The sequence below is a fragment of the Clavelina lepadiformis genome, chromosome 9 (assembly GCF_947623445.1).
Source record: "Clavelina lepadiformis chromosome 9, kaClaLepa1.1, whole genome shotgun sequence".
NCBI lineage: Eukaryota > Metazoa > Chordata > Ascidiacea > Aplousobranchia > Clavelinidae > Clavelina > Clavelina lepadiformis.
This window is the reverse complement of record NC_135248.1, coordinates 12951882-12973817: the sequence shown is the minus strand read 5'-3', so window position 1 is coordinate 12973817 and position 21936 is coordinate 12951882. Positions and strand designations below refer to the sequence as shown.

The 21936-nt window shown below is 36.0% G+C and overlaps 1 protein-coding gene across 7 annotated transcripts; it reads left to right on the top strand.

The window, feature by feature from the left end:
* The first annotated feature begins 1333 nt into the window (after nucleotides 1-1333).
* On the top strand, nucleotides 1334-17836 carry LOC143470249 (uncharacterized). Of its 7 annotated transcripts, XM_076968258.1 has the most exons (16): nucleotides 1366-1457; nucleotides 1813-1907; nucleotides 4104-4289; nucleotides 5366-5506; nucleotides 5791-5943; nucleotides 6394-6462; nucleotides 9780-9848; nucleotides 10438-10506; nucleotides 10860-11377; nucleotides 11908-12001; nucleotides 12162-12226; nucleotides 12925-13039; nucleotides 14945-15007; nucleotides 15881-16212; nucleotides 16874-17062; nucleotides 17140-17836. In XM_076968258.1, exons 2-16 carry the CDS (start codon nucleotides 1901-1903, stop codon nucleotides 17209-17211), a joined length of 2142 nt encoding a protein of 713 aa, XP_076824373.1. In that variant the 5' UTR covers nucleotides 1366-1457; nucleotides 1813-1900; the 3' UTR covers nucleotides 17212-17836. The 7 variants fall into 7 exon arrangements, 5 of the variants coding, with proteins under 5 accessions (XP_076824374.1, XP_076824375.1, XP_076824376.1 ...); XR_013119321.1 differs by lacking the exons at nucleotides 16874-17062; nucleotides 17140-17836 and adding exons at nucleotides 13892-13977; nucleotides 14127-14288 and having other exon boundaries at nucleotides 1334-1907; nucleotides 15881-15954; XM_076968259.1 differs by having other exon boundaries at nucleotides 1334-1907; nucleotides 5794-5943.
* The last annotated feature ends 4100 nt before the right edge of the window (nucleotides 17837-21936 follow it).

Here is a 21936-nt window from a genome sequence, read left to right as displayed (position 1 = left end):
CTCCTGTCAACTTATTTACTGAATAACCTGAAAAACAAATTGTAATTTTATGAATGAAAACCGGTCGTTCTTGATTTAAATCAGAGGTAAGGAAAGTGCAGGCAACATGCGGGCTTTTTGAGAGGTCTGTGCGATCGTTTAACCATTTGCTTGATTAAATAAAAAAACATTTTAACCTTTGAATTGTTTTGTTTAAGAATTGTTTAACTAACTCTCAAATAACGGAAAAATGGCTTTCAACACTTCAATATCCATCCGACAAATTATCCATTCCCCTCAACATCATTCCCGTCCTTGGTCCTCCATCCTCCTTATTTTTTCGTCCATCTCTCAACCATTCCTGGTCTAGATACGAGCCACGGTTCTCATGCTAATTCTGTATCTTTACTCTGAACGGAACTTTGAAGTACTTTTCTTGCAAATAAAATATCGAATTTATTTCTAATCGCGTTTCAAAATTTAGTGCGTAGATACGTAATTGATTACGTAATCACCAATACACGTTGCGCTTATGTTGATGCTCATTTTCTGCAATCTTTTATTGTAACAGTGTTACTTGTTGTAGTACAACTGCATAGTTAAAGATTGAATTATAACTGTACTCAAATACTTTTTAACGTAAGACATGCGTAAGTTATAACCTACTTGTACTCTCTTGCCAAATTGGTATTCCAGAATAACCAGAACTTATCCTTGACATTTTAAACTGATTTGTGTGAATGTTCTCATTAAACTACCTGTCAAAGTATGTTTTGATTTGAAAACTGAAACTATTGTCTATCTTCCAACAGTCTTTGTTGTGAAAGCAACAACAACGACTTCAACGATTTAAGCCTTGCATTGGCTGAAACATAAACTAACAACAGCTGGCATTTTTGCACAGTTTCTGTGATTTAGCAGCAGATATATGTGCAGATATGTGTTTGCTGGGTCGGGTTTCTGCAAAATTGTGTTCCTGCGCAATCGTTTAAGAAATTATCTCGATAGCCTACTATTCTCGATACCATAGATTAAAAAATTAAGTGATTGTTGATTTAAAAAAGAAATCAATTTGACGATTTAGCAATTACATTTAGCTCATTAACCTTTGTGTTGTATAAAAGTAGATGAAGTATATATCCTTCTAACGCCTGGTTTGGAAAAACCAGGTTTGGTTTGTTCCTGGTTCAATTCCTAATGTCGCTGCCGTCGGAATACAGTACTCTATAGCCAGGTACGAACAAAGCTTGGTCATGAATTCGAGCAAAATAAGAAATCAAATAAACAAATGAAAATTTCTGTGTGACACTAGGAACTTAAGTCGCTCTATAGGAAAAATATTAAGCAGATGAATCAGTTGCAAAAATGTAAGATGTAATGTAGGCTAATCTTTTCAAACAAGGCGTTTTTATGCGAGCGTATAACAATCAGTTTTGTGTCTTGTAAGAATAATACTACAAAGGAAACATCAATATGTGGTGAAGATTTCTAATTTAGAAAATTATAACTTTGGTTGTGACTTTATGGTGCTTAGTTCATGTGTTACTTTACTGCGGATATCAGCAATAATGTTATGCAATGTTAATAATAATAATAGCAATAATAATAATGTTATCAACTAACGAGAAGACGGATTTTTTTAACGTCCACTACAAACTTACCCTGAGTTATATTTTGTAGCGGGAACAAATTTGGCCAGACACCTGTTTGGAAACGAATGCAAATCCCTGCAAATTTTGTGATTTTGATGTAATTTTATTCAAACCAACAATTTCCAAACATTTGAACTACTCTTGCACAGTAATACAAGTATATTTATTCTTTTTTTGTTAGTGTTAGATTGGACTTGGAATATGGCAAAGATTGCAACCGCATGATATACAAGGTTGGGTTTTGTTCTGCGTGAGTGATATAGTTGACTATGCCAGGTAACCTTATTTGGTTATTTTTTGTTTCTGTCTTAGCCATACATTTTACTTTTCTTTAAAATGCTTTTCCTGCAATATAGTCTACTTTGTCCTTGCCGCTGGGTCTGTTTTACCTGCGCTAGGCCTATTTATCGATTTCTAGGCGTCAGGGAAATTTAACTTGGTTGTATGCGAAACAAGTAGTCAAAGAGCGGCAACATTATCAGTAATGCTGCAATGGTTGTTTAACTGCAGTCAAGATATTTGAGGCTTACCAATCGTTTTGGCGACCTCAGCTTTTAATTTGTCCCCTTTATGCGCGACCTGTTTCTTCACGACATGTTTTAATTTTGATATAACAATTTTAGTTCAGCAATTTGAACATGTTTCCCTAACCCTAACCCTAACCCTAACCCTAACCCTAACCCTAACCCTAATAATCGAAAATAATTGTGGTCGCTTTTAAACTTTTGAAGATACAAGAGCTCTTACTGTTCAACTTAAAACGACTTGGCTTAAAGTGATTCACTTAGCTTTAATAACGTTATGACAAAGAAATAATTCGCTTGTGCACTACTTGTGTGAAGTATTACACAAGGAACATATCTGTCATAAAGACCGCGTATGCTGGCGGTAGTTGTTAGAATATGAGCGAGGATGATAGTTGGTTGATAACTTGTTTTACTTCTGCTTCGATGGATGAGTTCTCATTTCTCAAATTTGCGTGACTATGCTGTTAGTTGCTTGATTCTGTCTATACAAATTACTAAATTATAAAGTTCCCATTTTATTTATTATAACACAAAGGTTTTCACCTTCGGGCAAAGCTTACTGAATGTTACATAGCGCTGTAGTAACCAGTGAAATCGATCACACGAAAAGGAACGATTGAAAACATTACATCAGTATTTATATGTGACACACCAGTTCAAGCGAGGAAATTATCTGACGTCATTAAGGAAAACTCAAGTCTGGTAAACACTGAATTACAAGATCCCAGATTAAATTCCAAACATCTCAAAACAACTCGTGAGTCGTGACGTAATCGTCACAACGTTTATTTCTAAAATATGATTTGCGGCCTTGCGCTAATTACGGTATCGTGGATGTTACAGTTTAAAAATGTACGTATTTACAGAGGTGCGCAGTCGGTACCGGTAGTTTTCGTAAAAAAAAATGCTGCAGCAAATGCAATATTTGCCGCGGTAACGTTTAATCCAGGTCAAAACATATGAGACGTTACTCTTTCGCAATTTTACTTGATATTTCAAGATTAAAAACGATCAACAGATTCTACAATTGGTGTTAAGGATTAATTAACATGTTAACATTAACACATTTGATACATAGATTCGGTACTTTTTTGAAAAAGTACTGCGGTACAGTAATTCGGTATTATGTTATCGCGGTACTGCCCGCCTATGCGTATTTAAAAGAGATTATAGGCCCAGGCCAGCGGTTCTTAACCGGGAGGAAATAATTAACACTTTATCTTTTTTACACAAAAAAAGGTTTTGGTGTGAATAAACACAGATTATACGTTACTTATTGTTTGATACCCATTTTGCAATGTAGCCACTGCCCAATCACCCCAAGGGGGGGAAGTTGGGTTTAGTAGTTGTCATAAATTGGAAAGCAGTTGAAAAAAGATTAAGAACTGCTGGCCTAGACTAACCTCGGGCAAGATTTGCAAGATTGCAACCTAACTATGGGCAAGTTTTTGACAAACATACTTTGCACAAAACACAATTTAAAGACATAATTGTAGCAGGGATTAAAACAAATAAAATGTGCAAAAAACGTTTAGTATCATCCAAGCATTACAAATCAGCCGTCTACAGACCACATTGCATTCTACGTGAATCTTGACTGGAAAGTATGAAAGTTTTCATCGAGAAATCGTGTGTGCAAAATCGAAAATTTGGCGTTTATCGAAGCCTCAATTTTGTTTGTTTATCTATTATATGTCAGCGTTCAAACAACCATCTTTTCATTATACCACATTATAAATCGGCGTGAAGAGAAAAATTTGGTGGTGCACATTGATAAACCTCATGTGTGCAGCTGTCACATTTTCCATTATGGACTTGAGTTACGCCGAAGATTTTCAAACCAGACTGCATTTTTTGGCCTTTTTTTGGCAAGATCTTGAGTGCACCCTGCATAATATAAGTTTTAACGTTCGTGATAAACTGATCAACCACCAACATGTTACAGATGTAAAGATATTTGCCAAATGTGTAGTATCTTGGTTGAAGTTCATTTTACGAAAATCCTTGGAATATGAGAGAATGGACCAAGAAGAAGAACAAGGAGATTTTCAACTTACCCGTAATCCTTCTCATGAGAATGTTGACCAATCGCAACCAATAGATGCAGCTCAAGAAGAACAACATCGCCATGGTAATTAGCTACTGGGTAATGTGTTGTATTGTTGCAAGTTTGTTTGCATTGTATAAATGTTCTGTACTCAATGACATCAAATTACAAAGTGAAAAATTTTAATTTGCAGATACGTTTGTTTCCTTGTTGCTTTTAAGTTTTAAAACTTTTAAATCGCTGCTGACCTGTGTTTGTGGGTTTTTATATAATTTGTGCGAAGACTTCATTTTTTTCCCTATTTTTGATTGTCTCATAAAATACTTGTCAAAACAACTTTTAATGGAGGTACATATTCTGCTGATATTTGGCAAGCTTTTTATTCAAGCTTCCCTCTCTTTCATTATACAAAGATATATGAGTTATTGCACGTAATAGCATGTTATATTTTGATATCACACATGAAATAATCTGCTTACCGTATATACTTGAGTAGAGGTCAACGCCTACTTTTTCACTGAAAATCAGAGATTTTTTATTTATTCTCTCATGTATAAGTCGATTTGGTGGTTCATGTAAGTATTGGCATCGACATACTGTAAGAAAATTTCAAGGATAGGTGAGAGTTCACCACTAAGTGAACTTTTCAGCCTAGCTTGCCAGTATTGTGCAGCGACTGCATAATTGTAAACTTCAGCAGCCCTTCTTTAGGACAAGCCTACAAAGAACTCGTGTGACGCTAGCCATATTCGTCTCATGCGTGCAAGCGTCACGTGATATTTATCTCGTGCAAGCTGCAGGCTTGCGAGTTGTTGTAAAGTTATTTATACGAAATGGCCAGTAAGCGCAATAAGTTCACGGTTCAAATTCATGTATGCGTCAGTCACCGTGCTGTCGGCTGGACTTGGAGGTTTTACTTTGGCCTGTTCCTTGCATAGGTCAACCCCTGCTTTTTGAGGTGAAAATCAGTTGCAAAAATCTCGACCTATACTTGAGTATATACGGTAGCTCGCTAAGTTGCCAACAACAGGCAATTACATAAACAACCACCTCCAAACACTGTTACAGAAAGTAGCTGATTAAACAATTAATTCTTTTAAAAAATTAATCAATTAATTAAAAAACTAACTTTCAAAATTAATTTTCTTAAAAACATAAAGTTGAAGGAAGATTGCAAGAGATGGATCTTCAAGATGAAGGAAGTCAACCTGTGGCAATAACTGAGTATGAAGGAAGTCAACAACTTGCTCTTGCTAGGGAAGAAGTTGCTCAGATTGTAAGAGAACTTGCATCATCTGGTGGTGAGTCAAGATGTAACGTCACGGTGTTCTTTTCCATCAATTAAACCGATAGATGTATTTTGATTCTTACGCACACAATAAAAATGCAAAAATAACAAATGTTGAGAGCAAAAAATGGAAATTTCAGTTGGCACTGGAATATAACAAGACAAGTCACTCGTGGGTATTGCATAAGTGTGAACCTAGAGACTTTACCAGACCACTTAAGCATGAAAATATATGTTATCGGACATTCTGTTGCATGTATATATCTTAAGTTCTAAATTTGTCTTTATTCATTGCAGTAGCTGCAGGAACTTTCCACCTAACTTATGCACCACAATTCGTACAGCACACTCAGAATCAAGACAACAGGCGCAACATGAACTTTGAAAATGTTGGTGGTGATGTTCATAATCCTGGTGGAGAAATCTATGGAAATGTTGGTCAACCAGGAGGTGAGCTACATGTAATTTAAGAGTAATCTGGGATTGGTTGCAATAAAATAATATTTTTGCTGGAATGTTAATGGTGGTGCTGGAAAAATCCAGAAAAATATTTGCCAATGTGATGGTGCTTATTATTTCAGAGTAATATAATATATAGCTGGGAGTTTTACAGAACTTGTTTAGCCTTTAGGTAGTTGTCACTAGCTGCTTGCTGATGGTTAGCTCCTAATTTTCAAGTTGTGTTGTTGAATGGAAACAAAAATACTTTTTATGGTCAAAATTTCAGTGTTTTTTTTGCGATCAAAATTACGCTGTTCACTATCATAATTATTATTTTGTTAATTGTTTATTTTCATTAACAACTGACTCTCTTTAGCGTTATATCTTTTTGGTGGTTATGTGGAGACTGCTGACATGGTTATGTTATGCTAATATATGTTTTTCTCTATTCACTCCCAGAACCAACAATACAAAGAACTCCTCAAAATATCGCAGAACAACCAGATCCTAGCAATACTGCTGAGCAAGGTGTGTGTTTTATTTAGTAGTACTTAATCAAACATAGTTATAATGGCATTACTAAATCGTTGGTTATAAGAGTAACAAATTAATTATAGAAGTCAGTCATTTACTTGGCTTGATGTATGTAGCCATTAATTTTATGAAAGTGCACAATCCCAATTAATATCATATTCTTTCACTGAAAATTTGCTATAGCAAGTAACACCCATTAGTCAGAGCTGGGCACAAGAGTGCTCAAAATTGAGAGAGCTTTTTTGTGGAGTAATCTTGAGAGCAAAACTCTTCAAATTAGAAACGAAACCACAGGCCCACTTTTTAAAGATTTATCCGCTCGTCGCTCTTTTCTGTACAAATAATGCTGTGAATGCAAAAAATGGTTGGATTAAAGTAAATTTAAGTTTTTATGCTCCTTTAACAAATGATTCTATGTAGTAAATAAAAATGACTACTTTGAGGCTAAAGATGACAGAGAGACTCACACAGGTGAACCAAGTTGTTAACACTAAAAGGACGGCAATTTTCGTATACCTAGAAGGACGGAGTGCGTCAATTGATGCAAAAGGTCAAAACGGCGCAAATCTAACGTTTTTTGTTGAGAAAACTGTGCTGTTGCTCCGAAAAAACTACTTAAATCGCATTTCCGCTATGTCCATTTTAATTAACAAAAGCAATCGCATTGAAAATACAAGCCGTCGTGCCTAAACACTTCTGTTTCACGTAACTCCTTTTTCTTCTTGCACTCTTTCGGGACTTCTCTCCTGTTCTGGCGCATTGTCCCTACGAGGCTGCACTTCTTTTCCGCAAGTCGCAACGCCAGGTCAATTGAGGTGAAAAAATTATCGCAAGTGACGTTGTAACCTCCTTGAAAAAGCGGAGCCATGAGTTTCAGTACAACGTTGGTGGGCACACTCCCTTGGGGGCTCCTTGCGTCATCTTTTCCAACGTAAGGAAAACCGTTGAATAAATATTTGTTTTCGACGTCAACTGCCAGCCAGAACTTTAGACCAAACTTGTCTGGTTTATTGGCCATATATTGGATGAACTTGCAGCGTGCCTTACACGGCAATAGTTGCTCATCCACAGTTATCTTCCACTGTGGAATGAGTGCTTTTTGGCAGATTGATATAAAACTGTTCCAAAGTTGTGAAGCGAGTGCAAATTTATCATGCAATACATTCCTACGCCTTTCCGTCTTCAGATCGAAGCGAAGGAATCGTATGAGCTCCAGAAACCTGTCTCTTGCCATGGTTTGGGAAAACATCGGACATCCCCACGAATTCCCCCACAAACTCTTCACAGGGAAATTACACCCTCCTGTCACGCCACGAGCAACCACCGACCCGACGAATTTATCTAATTCATCTAATTTATCCAACTAAGAAACTCTTACTACACTTACGCTTCGATAAACTTCAAAAATTCCGATATTAGGCTGCGCTTGTGACGAAACTACTCTGTTTTGCGGAAAATTCCACTTGCATAGTTTGTCAACACGTTTGTTACACCCCTGTGCTGGCAGCTGTGACCTAATTCGATAAACCTGTAATTATTAGCAGAAAGAAAACAATGCTCTCTATTGCGAGAACTGGTTTTTGTAGTGTGAAGTAACAATGCGTCAATTGACGCACCCCGTCCTTCTAGGTAGTGACCACGTTAATTATCTCTACCGGTAAAATAAAAACTTCATATTCATGGGTTAGTTACCTAACACTAATGTAGGAAAAGTCAGGAAATATCACGGTTGTGCGATGCACCACTTAAAAGTTATAGATTCACTTAGGTTGAAAATGCGTCAATTGACGCGCCCCGTCCTTCTAGTGTTAACCATGTGTAATAATTTGATTCACTTATAGAAGAGCAAAACCACAAGCAATGCTTTTCTTTACATCGACGAACAAGAGCATTGTAGCAACGTAGATATATTGACTAACCATTAGTAAAACCTTTTCAGACGGTTGTTATTTATATTTAAATAAGATTTAAAGAATGATCAATTAATTATCATACCGTATTTTATGGACCATAAGGCGCAATTTAAATCCTTTTTTTTCTTCATAAATTGATCGTGCGCCTAATGTATGGATCAAATACTGTAGTGCTTTATTGCCTACACTCAAAACCAGTACCGATACTATTATTATATAAATAAACCACCGTCTTACACAATAAACTACGGTAAAAGCAACTAGCAACTGTGATATTCACTAGGCTCATTTTTTCTTTTGCTCATTGTACTATTGTGACTTGCTTACATTTATTACGTAACAAGTAAACTTTTATCGTGCACCTTATAGCATGATGCGCCTTATGTATGAACAAAAAACTAATCAAAGCAATTTATTTACAGTGCGCCTTATGGTCCGTAAAATACGGTACTAATGTCAGCATGTTAGTATTGCCCTCATGATTAATAGCTAATAACATATCACAACAATAGTATTTGAGTAACATATTATATTCAGCAACATGTTATGCCTTGTAAATGGCACATGACATCACCGAACTTCAGTGAATGACACTCACTAAATAGTAGGGATGTGCCGCGAGGAAGATTATTCGGGTTATTGCGAACACGAATATTATGAAGGTCGAAACGAACAAATCCCGAATCTATTCGTATTAGAACCAAACAATAAAATTTCCTCCAAAAGTTGTCAAGTCTTGCTTCTAAAATGACGTCATCAATAAACAAATTGTTTTCTTTCATAAAATAGTGTTTAAAAAACGATCGAAAAAGCAAAATCGTTAGGAAAACGACCTTCATTGTAAGTACTGCTGACTCTAGTTTAGCATTGTCGGGAAAGTAGATAATCATTTTTTACGAAAGTCAGTAAAGTAATATTGTATTCGGGTTTGCCATTGTTGGTATTCGTGTTCGCCCGAATCTTCCATAAAGGCGATATTCAGCGAATCTCTTCGGGTTGGGGTTCGTATCGGCCCATCCCTGCTAAATAGCATGTCAGAATAGGAATAAAGCAAGCATTAAAAAGATTGAGTATCACTAAACTTGATAATTTATTCTCGAGGAGTTATTGCGTAATTGCGTTAGCCTTTTCTTTTGAATTGATTCTAGAATATTTCGTGGTAGTAGCATGACTTTAACTAAGCTAATGATTGTCTAATATATAATTATTTATCAGCACATCGCACTATAATCTGCAATAATGAGCAATAATGCACAACAAATCACAGTTACGGTGTTGACAAAGCGCATTTAAGATTCCATTGTACACAAGTTGAATCTTTGCCCTTAGGTGTTGTCTATATCTGGTGATTATGTTATGCTTTTATGCTAATAACTGTGTTTGTCTATTAATTTTCAGAACCAACAATACAGAGAACTCCACAAAATATCGCAGAACAACCAGGTCCTAGTCAGGCTCCTGTGCAAGGTGTGTGTGTGTGTGTGTAGTCAAACATAATTAATACTTGAATAAAGTAACTATTTAATTATAGTAACTTTAATACTGCTTTAACACAGTTATTTAAAATAAGTACATGATTCTATGCACACACTAAATAGCATGTCAGAATAGGAATAAAGCAAGCATCAAAAAGCCCTGGTCTCACCAAACTTACTTCAATTTATTCTCGAGGAGTTATTACGTATTTGCATTAGACTTTTCCTCTGAATTGTTTCTAGAATATTTCATGGTAGTTGCATGACTTTAACTAAGCTAATGGTTGGCTAATATTCACGTTTGCAATCAGCACAACACATGGAAATCTAATCTAGCAATATCTAAATCATATCTTAATCTAACAATAATGAGCAGCAAATTACAGTTAACCACCTGGTGTTTGTAAAATGAGATTAAGATTGCGTGGTACACACGGTGAATCAGTGCTCACCACAGCATGAGTGACGCTCTTTTTAAAACAGCTCTTGCCCAGCTCTACATTTGCCCCTTAGTGTTGTATATATGTGGTGATTATGTTGTGCTTTTATGCTAATATTTGTGTTTGTCTATTCATTCTCAGAGCCAACTATACATGGAACTCCTCAAACTATCGCAGAACAACCAGGTCCTATTATTGCTCCTGTGCAAAGTGTGTGTGTGTGGTAGTCAAACATAATTAATACTTGAATAAAGTAACTATTTAATTATGATGTATGAAAGACTGAAATGATTATTTTACAAGTTTTTTTCAAATAGTCAATGATGGTGGTCAACGACATTTTTTAGACAAGTTTGTGAGGTCCAAAAGTTTGACAATTGCTGTTGTAGAACCATTCCTCTAAAGACTGTTTAACTTTTTGTTATAGTGGCTCAACAGTTTAAGCTACAGAATGCAAAGTATGGCAACAAATTTTATATGCATCTTTCTTTGTTTCTTTTTACATAAATTTATATAAACACGTATATTATGTTTTATTTTTAATACTCGGCACATATACAAAGGTGCAGCCCAACCTGAGCCTCCCCGCCAAAGACATCACCAAGATCGGGAAACTGGTGGCTGGCACGAAACTATCAGACAGACTGAAATTAAAGCTTTTGGTTTTACTATCAAAGGCATTTCAGCCATTACTTTAGTCGGTGGAGCTACAATTGCAGTGATGGCCAGTTTGCGTGATCCAGTTGCTCGTGAAAAGCTGGCCAGTGCATTTGTTCCATTTGCTGCCGGCGCTGCTGGTGGTGCTGCTGCCAGCATTTTTGTGACCAAATATGGCCAGGGCAGTCTCTTGGTAGAGGTAGTAACGAAAGGATCTGAAGCAGAAGCCAACTTACTGCAGGCATATTCGTCTGGAAAGATTAAGCAAGATTTGATAGACAATCACTGGCAAAAGGCTGGAGATAATCTCACAGTTGAACTGACTTCCTACAAAGTTATCCGTGCAAGTGAAGAGGAATTTGATGAGATCAGAAAAGAAGTTGAATCTCTGAAAGATCGTCACTTTCAGCAAAATGAAACTGAGGTATGACAAGTTGATTCATGTTTATCCAGTAACAATTTTATTATAAATAAGCAAAGTCATTCAAGCGTAGCATTTTTATCGGCAGAAGCTTTAACCATTCAGCTTAATTCTACGTTGATCGTTGATATTATTTTGTTTTATAAATGATATTTTTGTGCTGTATTACATCCAAAGTTGGACACAAGGGGGCTCCTTTTATTAAGAGCAATCTCGATAGCAACGCTCTTTTTTTAAATTAGAAGCAGTATATAATGAAATAAAACACGATAAATGTGTTGGCACTCTAAAGTTTAACTTCATTTTAGATTTTTTTGCACTGTGCATGCTTTTGGTTGCAAATTTATAAAATATTTTGTATCAGAAATTGTTGCTAAGCAACACATGAACGAAATGTTTGTTTTAAGAAGTTTATCATTAAGTAACAAGTTGTTTTTATGTCAAGTATTTTTTATTTTCATAATGACATTTCAATCATGAAATTTTTAAAATAAAGCATTTTGTTCTTATAAATACAAGTTTTCCTGCTGTAGATCATCTTAAGTTCATCTTCAACCCTAAGAGATGAGTCAAAAGTTGTCACTCATTTGTCTGCTTCAGAAACGAAGAAATTAGTTGTGGAAAAAGGTGAAAAAGTTTGTGGTGGTTTTGTGTTTCATTTTACAAATAAGACAAATTTTAAGAACACTGCTGATTTTACTTTGATCTTAAATAGGTTTATGTTTATGAAATTTAGATCATGTTGCAGCTCAAAAATGAGGCAATCATAACTGTTTGTTTGTTTTAGAACATGGCAAGTTTGTGATTATGTTAAGTAGCCGAGAAACCACTGAGTTAAAGACCAAAGAAATGGTAAGTAAATTTCATGTGGTAAGAATTTTTTGAAATGTTAAATGTGGACGTAATAAACATACCCAATTAAGCAAAGAATGCAGCAGAAGCTTGTTACCTTAAAGTTAAAATTAAATCTTTTCAGCTTATTTTGCCATTTGCTGGGGCAAGTCGAATTATTTTGAGTAACCAAAAATTTCGAGTTAGGGTTCCGGATAACAATATTTACTTAGAGGTTCAATGATTTAATTTGGCTGACCCAAGGGATTTTTAGTTGTTTGTACTGAAATCCTCAGACTCTGAAAAGTATAGTAATATTCCATTCACACTTTCAAAAATGGTTTCATTTAAACAGCAATTATTTCTACAATTACAACAAAGTTTTATTCTTAGTTTACAACAAAATCAACAGCAAAAGATAGCCTAGTTATTATAATAAATAATGCAGTCAAAGCTTGTTATTTTAAAGCTGACTAGACCAGTAAATTTAAACGAATTTTGAATGAATTAATATTGAATTTTGAGCCGGTTTTACTAGTTTGACACTTCTCTGAGGAATTTTGAGCATACGATTGAAAGTTTTAAGTTAATACTCCATTATATGTAGAAGATTCCAGGTAGCATTTTATACTGAGATGGTAAAAGTTATGATTAATATTTATGTTATATTTTTGCTTAGAACTTTGCTGGTTCCTTTTAGATATTATTATATTTTGCAGAAATTATCTCCCCCCAAAGAAGTCGACATCCCATTTTCATCAATTTCAAAAATGGATTCATCTAAACAAAAAAAGTATCAAAAATTATCACGAACACCCCAACAATTTGGTTCAGGTGCTATAGTTTAGTTGAATTATACTTACATCATGTCAAGAGATTATTTATATTAAACACAGTTGATGACTGCATACAGACTGGATGTTCAAATAGATATACAAAGTTTTGAAATAATGTCGTGATATATGACTATACCAGTGCTCTTGAACCTGGGTACAGCGCAACAGCCACCGGGTCCACCAATGGTTTTTCATTGTGTTGTGTACAGCTGGAATACGAATGATTAATGCTTCATAGACACCGGATTATGAACAAATAAGTAGGTAATATCTTGAGATGCAAGAGTTAGTAAGCTTAAAACATGACACCCATCTAGAAGCCTACCGTAGTGAATGAGTGAAAGTTTAGTAGCAATTGGTTATTTGAGCAAACACAGAAAAAGGAATAAAGTAGGCGGTCGAGAGTGTTAGTTTTCTTTGCTTATAATGTATTTGTGCAGATGTGCTACTTTGAATGAATATTTTTGTGTGGTAGGTTCAGGCCCACGTTGCTCAGTTTTAGGCCCTAAACCTGACACTGGGTATCTCATGTGAGGTCGGCATATTTAGGCCCCATGCAATCGTTCGTTTTTACAAGCGTACCTTCCAGTTTGGTTTCTACTTTCATTTTTGGTTTCAGAAAAAGATTGAAAGAGAGCAGAAAAAGAAAAGAGTGATCATGTGCAGATTCATGACGAGGCGAGGCAAAATAGCATATATAACAAGATCAATGGTAATTCGTCCTTTTTAAAAACTTAGATGTATGCATATTGGTATGGAATATGCATATTGTACAGCAGAATGCATGATGTAGGACATTGGTGGTATGAGCAGCATATTTTATTTTACTTATGTGGCAGCTATGTTTTAGACATGTGTGTTACAAACAGCACCAAGTGGTGTCAGCAAACATGCACGAAATCCTCCATGTTGCATGGGGACAGGCAACCTCTCAAGGTAGGTTTCACCATAAACTGATCTCAGCTTGCTATTGCAACGCTGACCTCGTCATACAGGTTTTTTTCTTTCTGCTCTAAAACAAAACAATATTTCTTGTAATTCTATTTTTTTATCAGTTTTGATCATGCTTCTATACATCAACCTAGGACATGACAGAGCTCACTGCTCTGGGCAAATTTATGTCTATTGTGCAAGAGCAGAAAGGGGAAGAAACAGAAAAGAGTAACCGTGTGTAGGTTCATGGTGAGGTCACGGCAAAATGGCAAATATATCAAGATCAGTGACATTCCGTCTTTTTTAAACCTTTGGTATGCATCTATTGGTTATTAGTTTCTAGCCTAAATTTTAAGGAAATTCAAAGTATTATTTGTTTTGATATATGCAACACTTGAGGTATATGTTAGTACATAAACTAGAGCATTTTTACTTGAGTAAAGTTGACTCAAATACCATTTGTGTGGTACTCGAAAGTGCCCGGGTACTAATTTTCCAGTACTCAGGTGTACTTGATTGTTTTTAAAATACTTAAACTGGTATGATACTCGTTTGTCAATCTTTATATTTGATGTGTTATTGCATATTATCATACATTGCATACATTTTTCCTAAATAAATTTGTGAATTTATAAGCTTAAGCTACCGTCCGTTATGACTGGTCATCTATGCAACTATTTTTCGTGGCTACCTTTCGATCATTGTATTCACCTACTGTGTTTAAGACTGTAGGAATTAAAAATCATTCTGTTTGTAAAAATCTTCAACTCCGTCATTAGACCCTTAAAAATCATTTTTATACTGTATTACAATAAAGTACTCAGTTGCTATGCAACGTTGCTATGTTGCCTATGCCACTTGGTCTGATAGTTGTACTCATACGTATTTAAACTAAGTACTTGTACTTGAGGACGAAAATTAGTATGTGCATATAGCTCTGGTGTAAATATGTTTGTTTTGTGATTTTCAGAAGATTTCCAGCATAGAGAAATCATTCCCATATTGGAGAAGTATCAGTACGGATATCATGGAGGTAATACGTTTTTTAGCATGTTTTGTATAAATATATTTGATTTTTTGGCTGAGTAGCTTATTTCAATGTGTCGATATTATTTTTGCAATACATCGTTCCATTACTGACATATCATTTGCCAAGTGATGGATTGTGTTTTGTACAGTGGAGATAATTGTTGTTCTATGTGTGAATGAACCAATGTGTAAAAATGTCACACATATTTAGTTGTGTGACTTATACCTAATTGATAAAACTATACTCAGTACTTGGTTTGAGTTCTATGTTATGTAATGAACTATGTCATTTTAAATATGCTGGTAATGAGTTTACAGCTTAAATCTATAGCTATATGGTATAAAAATCTTTTTTACTGATTTAAACATGGTCATGATTTTTCACTGCTTGAGGTCTGGTTGCCGAGCTTGTCTTTATCCATTTTCATGTTACAGTCATGTTTTATATTTGTTGGTCTTGCTCCAATTTCGAACTGTTTACCTCAACCAATCAACAGCACGCATAATTTGGTCTCTCATTTTAATTTTTTCTGTAAAAAATTTTGATTTTCTTACGATTTTACGAGCCATGGTTAACAGGGCACTTTATCAAGATCCTTAATTTTTTGCCCTAGGCCTAGGCTCTGTGCTATTAGAACTATAGCGTTGCTGCGATCGTAATCGTGTTCAGTTGCAACAATAGATAGCCTATGCCTGTGACGCTAATTTAAATCTACGGTTAACTTTGTGTGTTGGGCGCCACAGTAAGTCATAAAATGTGTTTTTGACATTCGCTTGTAACCAACTTGTAGCCTAGCCTACACCAGGTTCAAGTCACAGATAGGCCTACAGTTATTTAAATGTAAAACAAGTGAAAACGAAAGTTATATATGTTTAGGACATGAGGTACTGGAATTGCTGCGTGTTTATGAACAAATTCTTCAAATCAATGACGAACAGCTCACCACGTATGTAGCGGAACTCACAGAAGAGTTAGCAGCTCACCAAGAATGCAGCACTGACGAGCAGCTCACTACGAATGCAGCGGAACTCTTCCCAGAAAATCTGGATTTATCCAATATCAAGTTGACAGAATCACAAATTGACTCGTTCCTGTTTATTCTCACTAAAGTTGAGAAACGCATCAAGTCGCTTGATCTGATCAGTTGCTTTTCTAAACCAGAAGATGTCGGCCGATTATTTGAGGCAATTCAAGCAATGCCAGGAAAGGTTTGTTTATTTATTTTACTTTCTACTTTTTCGTTCGTCTTCAACTTTGTTTGCGAACTCGATGTGTCGTAACAATGCGCCTGTGTTTTGCTTGTGACGTCATAATAGTTTTTCCCGCTTTTAAGCAAACATGGTTTGCTGAGATTCTGTGCGTTGTTGTTGGTCGAAATATTTTGTTTTAATTTGTTTCAACGGGGCGTAATTTCCCCGCGCAAGTTTTACTGTTTAAATCGCTGATAGATCTGGAATGCGCAGTAAACCTGGCCGCTTAAAATTCGTTCGTTTTATTGAGAAAAATGGCAAAATTTGATCGGTTCAGTTTAGGCTAAAATCAGCAGCATCTGACCAAGGTTTGGCCAGAAGCAAATTTCAAATTTTTACAAAAGTAAAAATATTTTTGCGACTTTAATATCAAGTTTTATTTCTGCAACGAATACTCGATCGTGGTTTAAGTTGGTCGCTTAAAATTCATTCTATTTTTCTCAAAATCGAAGAATTTGTGTTGGTCCAGTAGGCTACTGTAGGCCTAAGCTACCATCATGCTAGTTAGTTATTAATTAGTTAACACTAACCAGTTAACTTGTATGAGTTAAATAATAGGATATTAGTCTTTGTTATAACACCATGTTGTAGTTTAATTTTACAAACATTTTAACTCTAGATCAGAGTGCTTTATATCGGTGACAACATAATCCCGAAGATTCCTCCAAAATCCTTCTTCAACAAAATCGAGGTTAGGCTGCTTATGTTCAATTGCTTCCCTGATGATGACGCAACAGAAGGGAAGCGCGTTGCGAACCAATCAGAAATTGCTGAAATTCAACGAGTCCTTGACCAATTGGATGACTCGGTATTATTTATGTCTTGTTATGTTTGTGTGAAGTTGAACATTGCAGAGGAATTTAATCTCAAACTTTTAATTTATAGTTGGAAGTGTGGGTTGGTCTTGATCTTGGTCGGCGCGATGGTAAATTTGTCGAACTCCGCTCGCGAAAGTAAAGTGACGTCTCCGTGTGACGTAGTCATCTTCAAGCAAGAAATTGGTTGTACTTCGGTAAATACCGTTCTTAAAATCGATTCTTTTACACAAAAGTAAGAGCGACCAACGCGATTATATTTTGTCAATCGCGACCTGGTCGGGAATCGAACTCGAGATTTTTAGACATTCAGTTCTCGTATATCCTGATGCGCCACGCGAAGAACTGTTGAAATGTCGCTTAAAAGTGACTTATATCTGTATTAGTTTGCATAGTTACGTAACAGTTGTATTTGTTTGTCACATACGAGTTAATTGATTTTGTAAACACCGTATATGGTTGTGCTATTTTGTTGTGATAGTTTCGATATTTCTTATCATAGAAACTTGTTCATTGGTTTTTATTGATAATTAATGTTGTTCTATTCTATCACTGGCGACCAGTTTGATCTGTGGCTGTTTGCGTCATGTCACCGCCACGTCATGTTAGTTATAATTTCCTTTGATTTCTTTGTTTTAACGAATTTGTTTACATTCCCAAGTTAATTAACGTTGATTGCTTTGCTTTATATTCTGTTCACCGTTCCAATTTATTCAGCCGTTCATTTGTTAACTTCGTTGCCAGCTGAATACAATTCTATTCTCTCACGTGTTGGCCGATTGATGTCTGCGAATGTGCAGCCGAAAAAGACACGCGGCCTCATGATGAGTCAAGAAGAATTTTTCGTGCTCTCAGACTTGAGTATCAGCGGTCGAGAAAGCTCTGTGAGTCGTCGTCCAAGTCGGCTTTCACAATCGGAGAATATTCGCTGGAGAATGCGCAGAGAGCATCATTGTCAATGGGCAGAGACAGCCACAGATGAACCAGACTAAGAGTTTTTTGCTCTCACTCAATATGGTGATATTTGCAAAGGTTTGATGGTTAGCGACCTGAGAGATTTTGTGGATCAAACAAATATATTTAACCGATAAAACGCTCTTGTTGATAAAACCTTGATTGATTGTAAACCAATTACACTATGAAGTTGTTTTGGGCGCCAAATTTTAGGGTGGTAAAATTTGAACTATTACAATAACAACTAATTAAATATGTTTCCGCAAAAACATTTAGTACTCATTGAATGGAAATCTACGCTTGATCGCTTAATTACCAACGAAAAGATAGACAAAAATATAAAATTTAAGTTTTAAGCCTAAAGTTCTCTGTTTAAGCCGGCGTTACAAGACAAAGGTATGAAAGACTGCAGTAGGTATTCCAGCTTAATTGTTTACGTCACTTTTCGTTATGATTTTGTGATGTTTTCAGTTATTTCATCAGTCGTTTCTTATTTCCATCATTTCGGCTCAGTAACCGAGTAGACCCTTGGCCAAGTCATTAAGGACGCTTGCTCATGTTCAATGGACCTGGTGAACAGTTCTAAATTCGTGCAATACGATATTTCATACTAAAACGAGATGTGTAGAATTCTAGCAATAAGACATCCTTTCTAGCCTATGGGGAGCCGTATTGCCTGACTCGCTGGCGTAATTTATGACGCATTTCATTACTGTCGTTGTGATTTTAGTCGCTCATGCTCGTTTGTCAACTGGCTCGTACTGTTGGTTGTGAAGCAACCATTGATATTGATACGATTTGTGTTATAGAACCGTAATGTGTTTGCTCCCTCGGGCACTTGTGTTTTCTAATAACGTGTACACGCCTCCCTGGTAGTAATTAGCGTTTTTCTGTTTGGCATTTTCCCCATTGCGCAAGCAAACAGTCAATGTGTCTGAGATGTGTGGGTTCGAGTTTAGTTTTCAGTGTTACATGTTGTCGATGATAAAATTTTACAGTCTTCTGTATCACTAAAAATACAACAAATATGAAATTGCTGCTTTTGTGTATCTAGGTTTTCTTGAGGTATTTACACACTGCAGAGTTTGGCATATCCATAGGCGCACTCAATACTGGTTTTAATGAGACTCTCTGCCGCACTTAAGGTGCGTTATATTGCCCTTAATAACTTAGACAGAAGTTCTGTGCACTCAATTTTCAATTGAGTTAAAGATTAAACAAGTGAAACTGTGTACATTAATGTGTAATTTTGCAGTTCCATTGCAGCTGAGCATTTTTCCACACCGCATTTGTCATTTTTCGTTGTTTGGCACATCGAAGATTTTTCAGAAAATGGCCATACTCTGCAGTCCGGCTGTACATCAGGTCAACTGAACAGCAGTAGGTGTCGTTAATGCCTCGCCCAAGTTCATTGCAACCGTATAACGTCTCTTGGTATTGAACATGGAACACGAGCTTCAAATATTGCAAGGCCAGCACTGCAACCACTCGGCTACCTAGCCAACAAGATAAAATGCACCCGGATTTTAACTGAACTGCACCCCCTGGCTTTAGCTATACTGGCATGCTTTTGAGTCTGGCGATTGTTACATAACATATTGTTGTGTTATTACAGTATTAGACTGCATCCGATTGTGGCATCTTGTTTAATGTCCAACTTTATTAAGTTATTAATTGGGCTCCAGAGCTATCCAACCTTAATAAATACTCTTCTCACTTAATAAATTTGTTTTCTTTTTGCAGTATAGGAAATGTTTCTAAATTTTTTTGTAAATTACACGAGATTTACAACCTATCTGACCTCATTCATTACATCTGACACTTCATTTGAGATGTATGATCATCACCGACTTAAAGAAATATCCTCGATAGCAAAGCTGAAAGAAATCTACAAATATAACGTGTCATAAAAAGTGCATGGCGCAAGCTCGAGCATACATAGCGACAAGTTTCGACTCACCATTGGCATCTTCGAGGAATACAACAACAAAGTGTAAGTGCGTGAGTTTGTAGTGGCTTGGGAGCCACAACCAAGACCGATATATCAATTGTGAGAACGTATGCGCCATTTAGTTACTGAAACATTGTTCATTGACAAAACTGCAATCAGCAATTCTGCAAGCTGCAATTTGGCTGCAGATGCAATCTGGTTGCAGCTGCAACTTGCTAAAAACGGCAATCGTTATGCAACATTTGGAAACGAGCTCTAAATAACTTTATGTGAAAACGCCGTTTAGTACGTTACCAGGCGATTTCATAACATCCTAGTTTTAACTGAATGTAATTCCCATTGCCAACGCTTTGTGTTCATCGTTCGCGCGTTTTGAAATGTTCGTGTATTTTGTGTTGAATATTTCCGTTCACAGCGCTCCACGCTGTTATAAGCTTAAACTTTTGTGCGTGTAGACGCTCAGTCAGAGATATTGAATCGTACGAACGTATTACGTCAGTCGCGTTAAAATGTAATTTGCTAAACTTGTCTTAAATGATGAATGTTAAGTTGTGAACGTATTATAATCGGAACCTGTACAGCTCCTACAATAAAGGATTGTTTTCTAATAAACTGTATCTGTTAATCGTAATAGCTTTCGGTTAATAACAGTAGTAACACGTTAAGGTTAGAGATTTCTAACCGCACGCAACCACGGAGTCAGATCATTAATTCGGCAGGTAAATTAAGACCGAATAGCAAGTTAAATCAAGCAGTGTCTCCGCAAGTTTATTGTGCAGCAACCTGATGACAGTGTAGGTAAATGGGAATTGTGTGTTATATTCTGCATATTAATAGATAGTTTGTGATTGTGTGTAAAATGGTGTCATCACAGTACATAATACCTTTTCTACATGGATAAATTAATTATAGTTGTTGTCGTTTTGTCGAATCTGTAGCTTTTGATCAGATATTCAGTATACTCGCTTAATTTGAATTCATTTAATTCAATAGTTTGTGCTTGTTGTGAAAGTAATTGAGCTCAAAGGCCTCATCGACCTGTGTGATTTCTACCTGCTTGAATAATTCGTCATTTCTATGCAATCCTACATAGCTTTCTAAGCTAGCTTCTATGCATTTCTCTTAAATGGTGAAAGTACATTATGTGTTTTGTTTGTTTTACAATTAATGCTGATAAAAATTTCTAGCCCAGGTATAAAAGAATATTGAAAGATGGTCAAAGACTTTGTGCCTATTAAGCTTGCTCTCCTGCACACTACCACAATGTATGGTGGGTTGCCCTTTCTCGAGTTCTTGGTTGGTTTAAAATTTTGTCTTAACAACTTTCATCTGATCTACTTTAAATATTTTCACTTTAAACAAGAAACTTATCTGATCAACACATAAGACTTGGTACAAGATAAGCACATTAATAAATGTCATTGTTTATACCAAGAATGTAATTGCACCATTCTAAGCATAATCAATTTTGTTGTTGGCTCATGGCCAAGTTAAATTTCATCAAATTTTTTAACTTGATGAGCAAAGGGCAGAATTCAAGGCCAAGAGCATGTTTAACCATCCACATCCGTGCAGAAAAACGATGTGGATTCCTGATCCCAAATCGGATTATCGTGACCTCAGCACAAGTGGAGATCACTTGAGATTGTGGAGAGTGGTAAGGCATCAAACACCTTGAAGAGTTTGGTTTCTTCGAGCTCTTGAACGAGTTGTGTCCCATACAGTCATCTACATCTGAACTTCCATCATCAGTTTATGTTCAGTGCAATAATTATTGGTCTTGTTAACATTCCTACATATATAGTTCATGACAAAGTGGTTGCCTTAAACAGAACTGGGTTTAGAATTTTTGAATCTGAAGTAGTTTAATGATTTATTCATTACACTGATGAACAAGTATCCGGTTTCGTCTGTATATGTCCGCTGTGCACTATTGTAGTGTAGTGTTGTTGTTCTGAAACA

Bases quoted from the DNA above. Each gene is read 5' to 3' on its own strand.
- LOC143470249 (XM_076968258.1), top strand. The intron at 4,290-5,365 runs GTAATTAGCTAC...AAAAACATAAAG, and splicing joins AGAAGAACAACATCGCCATG to TTGAAGGAAGATTGCAAGAG. The intron at 12,227-12,924 runs GTAAGTAAATTT...TATATTTTGCAG, and splicing joins AGTTAAAGACCAAAGAAATG to AAATTATCTCCCCCCAAAGA.